This window comes from Chlamydotis macqueenii, chromosome 6 (genome assembly GCF_036417535.1).
Source record: "Chlamydotis macqueenii isolate bChlMac1 chromosome 6, bChlMac1.mat, whole genome shotgun sequence".
NCBI lineage: Eukaryota > Metazoa > Chordata > Aves > Otidiformes > Otididae > Chlamydotis > Chlamydotis macqueenii.
The window spans coordinates 33,595,043-33,611,682 of record NC_141561.1 but is presented as its reverse complement, the minus strand read 5'-3'; the positions used below and the strand labels follow the sequence as shown (position 1 = coordinate 33,611,682).

Here is a 16,640-nt window from a genome sequence, read left to right as displayed (position 1 = left end):
CTAGAGAACAAGGCTGATGACTGGGTTTGAAGAGCAATGGAAAAAATCCTCACGCTAGCTGTGTGACTAGAGAAGAAAACTCTGATTCTGTTCACATGGCAATTCCAGCCTCTGCAGGTATCTAACACGTAAAGTTTATTTAAAGCCCACAGAATAAAATAAATGCCTTTTTGCGGTTTGCCTACACTCGGTGTCCTTCACGTCTCTATTGTCTGTGTTAAAACAAAGCTTTGCTGACTGTTTCTCTCCCTCTGTAAACATTTGAGGCTACCCTGCTTGGCAGGCTGACTTCAACTACCAAACAAAATCCAGCCTAGCTACTTAATGAAATGTTAGGAGGATACTCCAGGCTTTTCTTCAGGCTTTGTTTGCAGCTCCTGCACAGGTAGAAAGAAGGTAGGATAACCCCGTATCATCCTGTGCAGCGATGAAACGAGATCTTGCCCGTAGGTCTGAGACTGCGACCGATGCAACCCCAAGCAAACTGCTGTATATGCAAGAAGGAGAGCAGCAGTAACCTCCTTTTTCCTCAGAGCGTTCAGGTCCGTAGGTGAACGCTGCTGTACAAAACCAGGTCTTACTGCTGGCTGGGGATGCTGCCTCTTTTGCTGTCTCACGATGACCGCAGCGGTGAGCTCCACTTGGGAGCAAGCCCCAGGGGAAAGAACCGCTGCCAGGGAAAGGAAGACGAATGAATGAATGAAATATGCTGCCTCAAGGATACGTCCTTGCCAGCAAACAAACGAGATGAGAGTAACCCTCTTCAGGTCTAGGACAGCAATCAGTGGAATCCAACTGCAGCTCCCAAAAGGGTTGCGCCACAAGCACCGCATCCTGGCTGGGCTGGGCATCCCTGGGGCAACCGTGCTCCTCCGCATGGGAGAGCTTCGTTACAAAACGGGCAGGCTGAGAGACAGCAATTAAGTCTGTAAGTCTGGGCGCATCTCACGTAGGCTTTTAGCTGCGACTTGCACGTGGGAAAAGGAGCGGGGCAGGAGATGGGTGCCGTGGGGAAGGGACAGCTGCCACCCCGCAGGGGCTGTGAGAGCCGAGGTCAGCCCTGCATGTCAGCTCCTATTGAGTTTTCCTCAGACTCATATTTAATGCATGGGATGTATTTTTAATGGCTTAGATGCGTGAACAAATCGTGGCCTTGATGTTCCAACATGGGTGGGCGAAGGAGCCTCCGACCTTCTGCAATGGATGCTGTTTTAATTTAATAGTTAAAGTGGGATGGAAGAGATGAAGCACTCTATTAAGACATTTGATAATAAATTGGAAAGTGCTTTCCCAGTGCTTTACATAGTTATTCTCTCTGCTGATCTATTTAGCCAGCACATGTAATTCTGAGCTACAAAGTTGTATTCCTGCTTCCGTAAACATACTTACATAAAACTCAATAACAACACAGTCTATTTATTGCTAAAATGCTAGTAGGAAATTGGAAAAGGTATAAATACAATTCATTGCTGGTGATCTCCTGCCCCCTGAAGGCACTGCAAGGCTCCAAATCTCACTCAGTTCACAGCATTGTAAAACCAAAGCCATAAATGTCACTCCTTCCTTGATTGTGCATTAGGCCAATCGGCTTTTTATTGTGACTAAATAGGCCGTCATGAAGGCACCGCTCGGTTTACTACTAGGGTATGACTCTGGCTAAATGGGGGGCCAGGGAGGGAGGAAAGCTTATTTTTAAATAACAAAAAGGGAAAAAGAAAAACAGGAAGAAAAAAGGCGCAAAAGCACATTGCTATCCAAGGTCTCTGCACCTGCTCTTTCATGCCGTAATGCCCCGATATATGCAGACGATGAAGCGTCAATGCACGTTAATATTTGATGTGCGTTATCATATTATCCCTTACGCACACTTTCACATCCCAGCGAGCCTAGGCTCTCCCAGTCACGGGGTTACACAACCAAGCGATGGCTTTGCCTACAGAGCAGACTGCCAACACCATTCCTTCAAAAGCAAATAACGATGCACCGTGGAAGGCTGCTATGTTTTCCTACCTAGGACTGAAAACCGCAGTCGCAGCTGGTGGCAGAGAAGTAAAAAACCCAAAACTATGGGTTCATTTTCTCCTCTGTGATACTGCGCACATAAAATGGTTGCTCTCTGCCATGCTGCCACGTGTACATGTTGTATATGGAAATTTCCTGAAAACAGAGAGGGATGCTGTTGCTGTCTCACACAATGCCCAGCCACACGCGTGCACCCTTGCAACACGCACAGATTGGTGTTAACGCAGCCCACAGCCACAGCACCCCAATGCTGGCCGAGCCGCCACCCCACGCATCCTCCAGCTGTCCCCACCGTGCGAACGTTTAATTCACCCGCTCCACATGGCATGGGCCATTGCAGCCACCAAACCAGGCAGAGGGAAGGCAGGTGAGGAGGATCTCCCTGCTGCCTTCAAGTACTGTCCCCAAAACCCTCCTTAAGCCCCTGCACGTGGGCAGCGGCTGCGGCTCCTCCCCGCTCTCCAGCAAACAGCAAAACAAACTAGTGGCAAGTCAGCTTTAGGTTTTCTCCCTGCTTCCACAGTCCTGTGTCCTTTCCCAGTCCATCCCTCCATGGTCTGTGCCACGACTGTCCATCCTTCTATGCCTCCATGCCTCCCATCCACACACCACATGCTGAACGTAGGGGTAGGCATCTTGGCCATGGAAACCTAACAGGAAAATTTGTCTATTTTGAGACAGTTTTAAAATTATTGCAGCTTTTTTAATTCCAACTCTAATGCTGACAGACTAATAATTGTGAAGACAAATGACAGCTCTACAAGCCGTCCTTCCCTTAAATTTCAGAATAATGTTTGTGTTGCTCCTACAGGAGCATGGCACTATAAGACAAGAAACCCCCCCAAAAACCTCAGAAGTTATTGTTGGCTTTTCACAAACCAATATTTCCTCTGAAGTAACGAAAGCAGTCAGAAAGCCAAATTCTGCTTTTATCATCACAATTTCCCAGTTATTCCTTTGCACTCTGTGAATGATTGCGCATTTATACTCTGACAAAGTCTGTTCTCCCTTCTGCCAGCGAAAGGCTCCACTGGCTACTGAGAAGTTACTCCACAGTCATCATACTGGGAGAGAACTTTTGTTTCACTGAAGTCAGTGGAATAACTTTTATTGACTTCCATAAGCTGGAATTTCACCTTTTGAAACTGAAAACCAAGTTTGGATCAGCATCTGAAAAGAGGAGCTCAAGGGACAAAAATCTGTAAGCTTTATGACTGTGTAGGGTATTATCCCCCAGACACGCAGCAAGTTTTGCTGTAATTGCAAAAGATAAAAAATGTCTTTTTTTTATTACAAACCCAAACATTAGGGATTCTAGTTTTTGGATAAGAGATGTATGTGTCATGTAAGGTTCCTAAAAGACCTACTTGGGTGAGTAGTACAGATGGAACACAATGTGGGTTTACATTTATCTGAGAAAATTTAGCGTCTTGATAGATAGTCTACATGACAGACTTCCTCGATGTATAGAGAAAATACAGCCAATTTCTTTGTGTAGGCTGAATTATTTACCAGAGTGTTCCAAAGTGTATTGGTAATAAAACACTATGAAGTATAAGTAACTCCAGACAATCTTGGCTTATGTTAAAACCAGGTTTTCTTAAAGAATGTTATTAAGAAAATAAATCCAGAGAATCCAGAAAGGCAGGAGTTTGTCAAATGAACATAAGCCTCTGAAGGATTGCTTTGGTTCAATGGATGGAAAGGTCAAATTCTCCAAACCACCACCCTAAGGGAGTTGGGAATCAGTCTCACTCAGAATTAAATAAGCTATTTTGGCACAGGATGAAGGATGCAAACATGGTAAGGTGATTTTGTGAAACTTACCTGACTGGGAAAATGGCTGTTTTTAACTAAAACCAACCAAAATGTATGTAGAGTAAAACAATTTCACCAGATGGCCAAACAAGCCATTGTTTTTCCAAGCATTAACTTTCTAGCCAAGCACATTCTAGTAGCACATTCAGTTTGGAAACACCATGTGCTCATTCCTGCCTCCTACTCCTCAAAAAGACTGGACCATAAGCTGCTCTTAGAGACACATCCCCTGAAGATAAAGAGAACTTCTTGTTCCTGTATCTTCTCTTGCTCTTTCTGCAGACTCATTGCTGAGGAAGAGGAAAACCATGTATTTTTGGCTGGGTTCTCTACTGAGCTCTCAGGCCCCAGGCAGCAGATCTGGCTGACCAGCCTCCTAAAAAAGCCACCGACCGACCTGGCCCTTTCTCAGAGCAGGCTTAATAATGAAAATGTAACATACAGGCAGGTAGGTGTCGCCTTGGTTTTTTCTCATGTTCTGGATGTTTTGTCTTTCATTGCAAATTCTTCATTGATCAATTTGCAGTTGCTTAGGCTATGTTTTTACATTACTGCTGACTCCTAGCCCACTGTGTGGTATCTCCACAGTTACCTCAACAAGGTGTTTCAACAGTTGCACTGGAAGTCAGCTGCTTTCTCTTTATTTCAAAAGCTTTTAACCATAGAACACACACTAAAGGAAGCATCAACCGTTAACAGAGACAGAATTGGGCTGATTTCTGGGCAGGCACTGGATACCAGCCTGGTATCAGGCTGGGGCTAAGATAAGCGGTGTAAGAGGGTTCAAGCTGCTTGGCTGTCTCCCAGCGTGCAATGCCGAGATTGCGTGCTGCAGTGCCTTTACTTCCTCTGTGAACTCCTGCCTGGACTGTTATTAGACGTGACTATTAAGCTCCACGTGAAGATTTATGCAGCAGCAGCTTCACTTCATGCCTTAGGTATGATCTCAAGTTAAGCAGAAATTTAAGTCTTTGCAGGATTGTGTTTTTTTAATGTTTAGATTCTATTTTCCTGTTTATTTGAATCACAAGTCCAATAAGTACGTTTAAGTGTTATACGTAGCCATGAACGAAAATCTACTTTTCCTCTAAAAGAGAAAGGAAAGCAGCAGCAAATGGCAATATATGTATAATATATACGTATGCTGTATAGTGCACGGGACACTGCAGATGTTAAAGCAGCTCGTTGTTTCTGCATCTGGAACAAGTAGGTCACACATAGTTATTATACACACCGCTGAACACGAAGCAGCCAATACCCCTGTAATGTATGTAAGCTCTCAAAGTTCCTTTTAGTACTTTGCCGTAGTACAGCGTCTTGTTTGCAGATGCTCTGCTTGAGAGCAACTGATGGAAGGGGAAGGGACCCAAGGCTGACTGACCTAATTGCTGTGTGGATTGAGATGCTGGCAAAATCATTAGTTTCTTTTATATCTTTTCTTTCTATACTATAATAAAGATAAATATTGATTGCTAGAGCAATATTGATTGTAGGGGTCGCCACAGATGGCAGCTCCATGATTTGCACAAATATCTCCCGTGTACAGCGGCCGCTTATTTGCATGAGAATGCAGTTTCACCATCCTCATGCGTTGCAGACCGTCCACTTGCCTTACTGGAGCATTTACCCAAAGTCTATATATCAGTGATTAGCAGTAAAATATAAAACAAAGGCCTGAAACAGTTCATCTTCTTAATACATCTTGTGTGTGTGACTGTCTGCTGTGGGTAAGTGGAGTTTATTGTCCCAGCCATGCGGAAAGACGCGCAGGACACAAGGGACCTGCTGTAATTATGATGCAATGTCACCACCCCGCTTGAGAATACCACCCAGCTGCGCAGCACGCCCGAGATCGATGCTCCTTCCTTCACCTACTGACCCAGAACGCCAAGCCCCTTCATTCAGCCTGGATGCCTTCCTCCAAGCTCTCAGCGTTGGGTCATCAGGGACATAGCATCCCCACAGAAAGGCTTCAGCATCTTCTCCTGAGCTGAACCTGCCCTCTGGGATAGTTGTCTACTTGCGAGAAAAGGAAAAGGCCCCACCAGTGTGGGCCAGCCTCATAAGGAGGGAGGAAAGTTGCCTACCACAAGCACGGTGGTCTACGGCAGAGCACCAAACCCTATCCTCAGCCAAGGAGATCTTGGGGTGTGGTGGGACCAAGCTGCACCCCACTGGTGCAAACCCCCGAGTGGCCCATTCAAGGTCAGGATCTCCTGATGGGGACACTGCTGCCTCTCTCCTCTGCCTGCAACCTCCAGGAGGGAGGAAGGGGAAGGCAGAGGAGCAATCTGCAGAGATTGCCTCCTCATCTTTTCGGACACTGCCAGGCTGCAGGGAAAGCACTCTCCCCCAAGCATATCATACATCTCTACATGTCTGTTTTATAGCTAGCAAACCGCATCTTATTCTGGGCAATGCTGCACTTTGAGACTGCTGCTGACTGACCTGCCGATATTGAAATTCAAAGGAAAAGCATGCATATTTAACCCCAATTCATCATTTTGATTTTGATTAACTCTACAAGTCAGAGGTTTGCAGGTGTATTTGTTTTAAGAAAATACTCCTGTCCCCTCCTCTCAGCTTTTCCAACAGGAAATTCAACATAAGTGTTTTTCCTATTATTTATCTCCTTCCACTTACTTGGACACATGGTGGACCTCTGAAATAGCTGCCCAGTATCTATCCAAACCATGGCTTGTCCAGTGTGGAGAGTGCACTTATTTCTTCAGTGGCCCGTAAGGAGGAGATTAATACTGAGATCCAGGTTTCTGACGCGGTTATGCACTGACGCTAAGCCACTTTAGCAGATGAGCAGGCACTCCATTTGGTGAGTACTATTTATATACAGTGAGTGAGTACTTCACAGATGCTTTTTGGAAGATCTTAGAAATACACCACGGTTCACAACGTTACGCTTCATTCTTCATTTTCTTTTAAGTATATCTCTCGGGGTGTTACGTTGAGTAGCCGTATCTTACAAAATCAATTATTCCTTAGCCAGCTCAGAAATAAAACCCAAAGTAAGCAACACCAAATGTCCGATTTACCAATAGATTGCAATCCAGTGCTAAAGAGCACAGCCACTGCCCTGCTTTAAATATTCATGAAGCCCACTGGTGCAAAATGCATTAAAGGTGGGAATAATGCCAGTAATACACGATCCTCTTAGTGACAAGAAGCTTTCACATATTAAAGTAGCAAGATGTTAAAGACTTCCAACTGAACTGTCTTTGTTTTTAACCTAGAGAAAGAGATTCACTAATGGAATGCCAAATTGCATTCACTCTCATGATATTAGACTGCAGTACAGGATAATAATACATGTGTGCTTCACCACGTTGTGGAAAACCTGTTATTACAGTTGGTTCTTTTCTGCCTTTTCTTTCTACTTTCCAGAAAATGTTCACACACATATCTTACCCCTCCGAGTAGTCTTCTATGTGCCAAGCCCCCTATCAGAATCCCAGGAGTCTATCCATTAACAGATTGGTTTTATGCAAATAAAAAGATTTAAAAATAATGGTGTGACACAGTACAATAGCACAGTTTAGCTGAGTGACAACTGGCAATGAATAACCGAAAGAAAAGAAAAGAAAAGAGTTAAACCAGAGATGAGGGACTGCAGAACAACAGACTGTGGCAACGCAGAATAATGTTAATTGTCGCTTTAAATCATCGGCAGCCCAACCACATCTGCTATCACACCTGTGCTCTCTGCTCTGATCTACTCTGGCACCCTAGAAATAACAGGCGAACTGCCAGCCTCATATCTCCCGCTCTCTGTGGTCTGGCTCTGCTACCAGCTTGCATCCCTCCTACCTGGAATGGATTGGGCGCTGACCACGCACCCTCAAACTGGTTCTGATTGATAGGGGACACTGCCGGTGCTGGGCTCATCGACCTGTAACAACAGGTCCCAGGGCCTCTGGGACCCACTGACTCCATTTGGATTTTACAAACCTCATCAGTCAGGTGAAACAGCTAAGAAGCCCTGCTCACATCTGAAATTTGATTCTCATAAAACCAGAGATCAAACAATAAACTGAAATTTCTTCTCCACTTAATCTAAGAGCATTTTCTGCACACCAAATCTTGGCAGGGGGAGTGGGGGAATATGTCTGTCTGGTGCCAAACACGAAAATTCAATTAACGTAGATTTGAAAGAGGGATCTAGGTCCCCCCTACATAGTCTGCTTTTATTCTAGAAATAAGAATAACAAAGAGCTAACAGCCAGAAGGCTCACTTTTAAGACAGACGTTTATCCAAGACTAATGGGGGCAGGGACAGGAGAACAGGGCTATGTTACAGCATATGAAGTTGTTTACTTCAAAGCAGACCTTTAACAGGCTTTACATGGTACTTCTGGTTGGAAATCTGCTTTCCTGCCTTTTAACAGTTTGTCTGGTAGCATCTTCTAAGTAAACGCCCTTCCCTGCTTCCCGCCCTGAGGAGCATCTTCCCCTGCAGAAAGACCGTCTGTCAATAAGGATGGAGAACCTCAGCTCCCGAGGTCACTACGCTGCTCCGTGTGAGCCAGGCTGTTTCAAAGGGGAAGAATTTAGATAGTGCAAAAGCTGCAGTGGGAACGTTACTGGGGTAAGTTGGATCAGGCTATTTTATTAAGCTATTTCTGGAAAAAAAAATAAACACCTCTACTCAGTGCTTATGATTAATAATGTTATCTTGTAGCTAATTTTATTCCTTGCCCTGCTCTTCTCCCGCCTTCCAATTTGGAAGTGCACTTAATTATGAAAACATGAGCACTAGACTGTGAATTTTGATATATTAATTTTACCATAGTTTTGTTTCTATACTGCACCACCGAAACTCTCAAGGACAACCAGTCAAGGAGACAATGAAAATCTTGGGGTAATTTTCTTAAGCAAAGTCAAAATTAAGCTTCTTCCACATAAATCTCATTACATTACTGCAAACCTACAACCATGATGCATCTTGCTCCTCTTTTTCAATACCACAATTTCTTTTGATGACTGAAGCCAGAGAAGGCCTCTATGGTTTGTTTGCTTGATGTTTTGTAAAGACTTGAACCGGAGGTTATTAAAAGTTTGGCAAGACAAAATCAAAACAAGCACAAGTGGATGACCATAACCATATTCCCAAGCGTCTCCACTGAATAGCAAAAATGTTCATAATTTCATGCCTGACCAACAGTGCATGGATGCTTTGCCTGGATGAGGTCAGCTGCCCAGCACTGGGCCCAATTATTACGTTGACCATTCATCCACTGACTCCTCTCTCCGCTCCATTCCCACTGTCCAAATCACAGTTTGGGCAATATTCCTTTATTGACATCTCACTGCCCAGTCCCCGTATCCATCCTTTAGCTACCACCAGCCCACAGTTTCAGAAGCATCATCCACACAACAGCTCCAACATTTGCATGATTATTTTTTTGCCTCCTAAATTTGTATTAATTACTTAGATAGAAATATGAGGCTGGACATTTAGGCAGTGTTAGAAGTACAGCTCTGTGAACAGCAGCTTTTTTGATCTATTGGCTGTTCCAAAACCACAATGAAATGACATGTTTAAAGTTGACTTAATATATGCTTGCATAGTTTCTAGGTAAAATGAAAATTTTTTTTAAAATTCTGAGTAGATTGAATTATTTTCCTTCAGCTTATGTGGTTAAGGTTTAAAATAACAATAAAAATTGTATACTTTTAAAACCTCTTTTAAAAGATAAAAAATAAAACAATTTCCATTGAGAAAATGTCTAGATGTACATATGAATTATTTCAAACATTTGAGGTCTTCATCTCCAGCAACTAGGAAAACTCGAGACAGATCTCCCAACGTTTCTAGTGCCACACATGAATTAACATAATGATAATATTAATGATGTTTTTTGACCAGAAAAGCTTTAGGTCAATTATTTTTCCCAATTCTATTTTACCAAAGTACAAAGCTGTAAAGCCCCAGATGGAATAACATAAGCTGTAACAGCAACAAAATGGATAACTGTGTTTCTAGACTTTATCTAAATTGTGCACGTTCCAAAATTATAAACCAGACTGTTTTATACATTTTTACAGAGTAATAACCACCTCAGTCACTGTGTGATGAATCTCTGGGTACAGAAAATTTAATATCTAATATTTGTAATGTTTTCTAATCCACAGTACCTTTAAATAATAAAACATTCATTAAAATAAAAGAGTAGACTAAATTACTGTACCAAACATCCTCTGCATCTTCGTCACACTCTGCCCCAAACTGGCAAATGTCACAGGTCGATGTCTCCTTTTGATTGGTTTCACCTGAGCCTTCATTGACTGTTTGATGGAAAGCAGAAGAATATACATTAGTAAAGACAGCACTGTAGCAAAGCACTTCTTTCTCTAGAAAAATCTATTCACCTCGTCAGCTTAATGCGTTACTCACAGAGCTGATGCCTGGCCAACAGACAGTGTTTTTGAATGGGGCCAACACAGAGATTTCCATGCTGGCCTGTGACAAATTCCCTGAATTATGGAGTTAAAAAGGAAACTGGAGAAAGACCCTTCCTCTTCCTTTTCTACTTAAACAGTGACCCCTTCAAGCTGCAGCCCGGGCAGGCTGTGTCACCACGGAGCTCACTGCTTTTTTCCCTGGGAAAACAATGGAGGTGTATTGATAGCATCACATGCTGCCTTGTGTCCTTTACTGATGAAGGCCTTGAGATGGACCCAAGGGGATGCTTTCCTTGAGAATGTTTTGAAACTACCTGCCGCGTGGTGCAATCTAGCCCATTCCAAAGGCAAAACATTTTTCTTTTCAGAAGTACAGCTATGGGCCCCAAGGACTAGTTATCTCCGGCAGGAAAGGTTTAGTGCTGTCTAGAGGAGGGGACAATCTCCAGCACAGGGTAAATTCGAAGCCCAGGAAAGTCAACTCCAATGTCCGCGATTGTGTAAGGTTTGTACCTGGCCCTTAAGTCAAAACCACAAAGGGACCCAGGGGAAAATAAACATATGGGCATAAGAGGACTGTGAAAAAATACTGACAGCTGAGTACTGAAAGAGAGAAAGAGACCACTAAGGTAGGCACCAAGAAGAGGGCTTGTTAAAAGATCGAAAAGAAACACTATCTACATTTGTACTACAATACATAAGCACCTTTTGATATCTTTTGAAAGATGCTGCTTTCTAGCAAGACGCTGTACCTAGTGATATCCTTCTGCCAGTTACAGAATAATTAAACCAGCCCAGACTTTAGGCATCAATCAGCTTTGACTGATGCTGTTATCTGCATAAACAGCCTCCGCAGTGTCACCCTTTCATTTCTCTCCTTCATTTGGAGTCAGCAACGTGGTGCTGGCTTACTGCACGTTTGGGTCCAACCTACCAACGCTGCTGGACATGCTGAAGCGTGTTGGTAGCCCCAGTGGCACTGATGGGACAAATCACCTGCCTGATGTTGTACATCCACGGCCTGAGACCGTTAATCTGGGTGTTACCCATTAACCGGGTTGTTACGGGAGGCTTTCCTGTTGGAGTGCTCTGACTTTGAATAGGCTGCTTTTGTTATTTACTCCAGACAGGACAACAGTCTCAAGTTTTCACAAAGGAGAAAGGGCTTTTGCCCCTAGAAGAGCAAGTGACCTCAGTGCCTGCTTTTTGACAAACTATGGCACAAACAATGGGACCTATGGGCAGAAGACTTCTTACGACAGCAGAGCATTCCTCATCTACCAGGAATGTGACAATTGCTCCAGGTCAGAAGAGTGAAAAAATATTCCTTACGGAAAAGAGCTATTAATTTTTTATTTTGTTATTCTGTTGATCACTTTGCTTGTATTTCCTTTTAATTAAAAACATATGCCCTATTTTTTTTCCCTCCTTGTAATGTTTCTATTTATAAGTGTCCAGCAGGTGTGGTCTGACTACAGACTTCACACAGTTCCACATCACAAGCTGAGTAAAACAGCTACTTAAGTCATCAAAGGCAGGCATTTGAAAGATTGAGCATGTTGAATAGAAGCAACTGATTCAGAGAGGAACATCCGCACTAAGGCACAATGCATCTCTTAATTTCTACTAGAAAATAACAGGTCACTCCTTCATATTTTTCTGAAGAAGTTCTGCATCCAGCGTTCCATAGTCAATGTGCACGTTGCCATTAAATGTCCAAGCATGCAGCAGTCTTGATTAAAAGAAAGCCGTATACCTTTTTTTTTTTTTTCTGTTTGCAGTAACCACAGATAATGTTATTCTTTACATTTCCTTAAGGTGTGTTTTCTCTCCCTATGCAAATACACACGCTGGTATATGCACCCAGGACTGACACATGCAGCGACTTGTTTTCCCCTCACTGAGCAGATAAGTGCTTTCATAAATCTGGACATCTTACAGATATTTTCCCAACATTTCCCACTGCTTTTTAGCTTGAGGACTAGTGCATGCTCATTTTCTAAGGTGACTCTTTTTCCTTTTTTTCCTCCTTGCTACACTTGCTGATTTGCACTTGCTTTCATATCCCAACTAAAGAAAAAATAGTAAAAATAATCTAGTTTCTGGATTCCTCTTCTAAAAAAAGATAACAAAACCACGACAAAGGTGTACAATTATCTTTTTCTCCTGCACATTATGTAGTTCTCACATTAGCCATGGTTGAAGTTTAACACCAAGACCCTGTAGGAACGTAGCAGGCCTCCAAGGAGGCTAATCCTGAAGCCCATCGCTTATTACTCATACTACTGAGAAATGTTAAGCTGCAAGTTCCTATTTGTATTAGCAAGATTAGCAACTTCCAGAGTTCAAGGCATTGTGCTAACATGGGTTAGAAGGTCACGAACATTATCTGAAAGTCACTTCAGAGATCATCTCAATCTCCCAAGCAATATAAATTCTTTAGCTGGGAAGGCACTACACACAATTTACAGAGTCAATGGACTGTGGTAACCACAACAGCTCCTGTTTTAATCATCTGGTCCTTTTCTGGCATTCTCACTGCACTCAGATCAGACAGTCGTGATTTCAAGAACATCTGTATTGCTTGCAAGCCCTAGAAGAAAGAAACTGGTTTTGTGACATTTTATTTTGTTTCCATAGCTCAAACACTAGACTGAAAATGTCATCAGTAGAAGAGTCTGACTTTGTGCTTATCTCCAGGAGAAATACCAGGAGAAAACTAAAAGCCTCAAACTGTCCCCATGCTGTAGACACCTCTACTTTCTCTTTACACTTCAATCTCTTTGAGTCAAGAGTCTTGTGTAGGTGCTACAACTCCATCAGATCATGCTATGACTTTATACATACAGTTTCCCAGACTCATGCTCTACTAAAAGTTGGTGACTAGCAAAAGTGGTTTTAACAAATGGACAATAAAATCTCTGTGCTTGAGCTTCTGGATAATCCTTGCTCAGTCTTTCCAAGATGTTCCACGAGTGCCAAAGGCAGAATGGAAATAAACTCTTCCAGAAAAGCAGCTCCAATGGGATGGTTAGGAATATGCACAGCAGCTCACAGTCTTGATCTGAGATACAAAGTGTCACCTGTTTCCTAAGTGACACAAGGGACATGCACATAACCGGTCTGACGGACCATACTGTAAGGAGTAAATGGAAGTGTAAAGAGTAGCTGGTGAGCCATGAGGGCAAGAGACAATTTGGTGGCAACACCAGCCAAATACAAATCTCTCATCTCTCTTTGCTAACATGCTTCTAAAGTCAACAGGGCAAGCTCAAGAGAGTCACAGTTCATTTTTCACGTGGCTTTGTAGGAGTACTAACAACTATTATAATAATCCTTATTCAATATATTTAAACTATACTGGAGAACACACCAAAGAAACATATAAAACATCATCATCACACAATTGAATATACAGAAATATCAGTATAATGCCTTGTTAGGATTGTTTTCGTATTATGCAAAGTCTTCCTCTGACTGATGTGACTAGATGCGTGCTCATTGCAATCCCTGATCCTGACTTGACTCCTCATAGTGTGACATCTTTGCTATTGTTGAAAGAAGAACTTCAAACAGATCTTGATCTAGCTCATCCTAACAGGATATCCACTTGTTTCTAAGCAAGAAAATCCATGTAATAACAAAAATCACACAGAGATGAGGGTTGATAGCTGTTTTTGTATTTCAACACCTAAATTAAAATGTGGAGGAGGAGAAGGAGAAGAATGCTCTTCAGAGCAGCTGAGGTCATCTTGCCACATGCTTCAGTCCTAGGAGTGCTCCGAGCAGGTGATAAGGCCAGTGGACAAAGTGAGAAAGCTTTGAAAAACCAGGGCAGAAAAAACAGAATTTACTAAATGTGTTAGAACAAACACTACCTGCACCTCTACCAAATGGCTAAAAACACCTCTCAAACTTGACCAATAAAAGCCCAGATGCTGCAAGCAACTTCACTCTAATCAATAAGTCTTTTTTTCCTGAAAGCATTAGCTCAGTCAAAACCCACTAAGTGAGAAAAATGAGGGGTGTGAAGCAGGGGGTAGACTCACAAATGACTCTGCTCTGGAAGTCTGGCAGAGGCTCAGAATGGCATTACAGTCAAGACGAAAAGAAAATGGCCTACTGTATCAGTAATAAATCCAAACTCTGACATGCCTTGTTCTGCTTTACTCCTGTTGTCTGGCTCCATCTCAATAAATACAAATTTGCTCTCTCTTACACACACAAACATGCTGGGGAAATGACTTCATGCGAGAAAACAGTGTCTCTACTCAGCTTAGGGCCTGACTCAGAACTTCTCAAGGAGACCTGAAATATTCTCCGTCACGCCAACGGGCCTTTGATAGGTTCCTCCTCCATGCCACCAGGGGTCAGTTCTTGAAACCAGCTCTCCGCTATCGGTGGGCAGGTTATTTAAACAGTGCCAGGGCTGTGCCACACCTGAGCTGGCTGCCCAGGAAACCAGACCACCTTTCTCAGGGTTTATTTTGCTTCAGGTCTCATCTTGGGTACCTCCACATTGCCATTCTCAGCCAAGTGCTGGAAAAGGTTAATGGGATGACTTCAGCGTGACGCAAATACCTAACAGGGTTTTCGGGGAGGAACTAGATGTATCCAGTCAGTTCAGATTGCTGATAAAATGTGCTCTTATCTTCTCGCTAAAGACCACATAGATACAGCCTGGCACTGCTTTGATGCCAGTCAGACTCAATTTGCAGCATTTTCCAGCTCTCATATTTCTACGTGACTCTCAGGTTACATTTTTTCTTAAAATCACAGTCAGTGGATTACCTCAACGTATAAGGATCTCAGTTTCTACTATGTTAGTTACGAAAGGTATGTCTAAGCTTTAGGGCTGAGGAGAAAATGTGAGTACAATAAATACGAGAAACTATCAAATTTATAATTAAAAAAAATTGTAGGGTTCATTCATGACTTTTCAGTCCTGTGCAACGCTGAGTTTATGTTGGTCTGGAAAGAAGCACTTCTGAGATATCTCACCCTTGTGCAAGGCCCTGTGCCGACCTCACCCACACCTTGTGCCGAAGGCTCCGACTCTGCCCTGCATACATCTAACCAGTGCAAGGCATCAGCATCTGGGAAGTGCCCCGAGCTCAGTAAATAAATGGTATAAAAATTGCTTCACATTATCACTGAGCAGTGCTGCTCTCTAGTTCCGTCTTTATTTCTTACCTCCTGTCTCACTTCCTGCCATGCCTTCCTTCCCATTCTCTTTTGGCTTCTTTCCTTTCCCCATTGCCCCCAATTTTTCGGTTGCAATGACCCTAATGCAGCTCTGTCAGCCCTGCGGACGAGGCGATACTGCTGTGAGGAGAGGCACGAGCCTATGCAAAGCTGCGTGCCTCTCACTTTGCCCAGCTCCACGTCTTAGACTCCTTAGGAGCCTTCTCCAGCTGCCATCCAGGCCGGGGGCTTGGAGGCCTCCCCCAGCGAGACGAATAGCCTTCACACCCTCTGAACCTCATTTATCATGGCTAAAAGTGGATGGGATGGGAATGGTTTCACAGGAACAGCACTGCTCCTCTGCATCTTTCTGACCGCGGTTCTCTCCTTTCAGCAGCCGCAACTGGAGGTCTCCAAGAGCATCCGGCTCTGAAGTGAGGACATGACCCCCTACAGACCTCTGTAGGGACTTGCCTGTATCCGTACAACCGTGCCCAGGAGGGAATGGATTAAATTTTTACTCAAAGTTTATTTATTCTAAACAAACATCATTTGCTTGTTTCTGTCTCATGCATATCCCTGCTGCTCCCACGGTGCATTTGATAAAAAATTAAATACGATTAGTCGAGGCCAGTTTCTCCTAGCAAATATCTCTAATGGCATTTCAAAAGGAATGGCTCATTGAATAAAACCCTATTGTAAGCTTTCTGAATGCTGACATGAAACAGCTGTGATTATTGCACCCTTGTGCGGTCCCCCTACAAAATTTGATGTTTGCCTGGTGTATGTGGGATGCCAACATCGCAGATTTATGAAGGTGTATGATGACCAGCATCGACAATATTTGCCAGCTTGAGGAAGAGGAGGCTCATTTAATTTTGCCAAGAGCTTCCCCTCATAAACAGCTTTGAGTAAAAAGCCAAATAGCACGTGGGGACTATTAATCTCTGCCTTGCATTAATTTAATTTTAAAGAGAAATCACTTCCTTGCAGGAGAATTTTCAAGGAATAGATGCAGCTTGTTGTAAAAACACGCCTGCGATGCTGCCAAAGCTTTTGTGGCATCAGTCCCTGCTCTCACGTATTTCAATACGCCCAACAGCGCGAACAGAACAACCAAGTGGACATGGCCACAGCTGGATGGATGCAATGCGACGGGCCACTGATCAAGGCCATTATTAAAGAGCCTGGAAGGAGAT

At 43.3% G+C, this 16,640-nt stretch overlaps 1 protein-coding gene across 1 annotated transcript in view; it reads right to left on the bottom strand.

Moving 5' to 3' along the window:
* The window catches only part of TMEFF2 (transmembrane protein with EGF like and two follistatin like domains 2), a 128,798-nt gene that overhangs the window by 42,534 nt on the left and 69,624 nt on the right, over positions 1-16,640 (bottom strand). Inside the window, exon 5 of the mRNA XM_086750795.1 lies at positions 10,044-10,140. Within this exon, the coding sequence (XP_086606921.1) occupies positions 10,044-10,140 (97 nt within the window). The remainder of the gene's footprint in view (positions 1-10,043; positions 10,141-16,640) is intronic.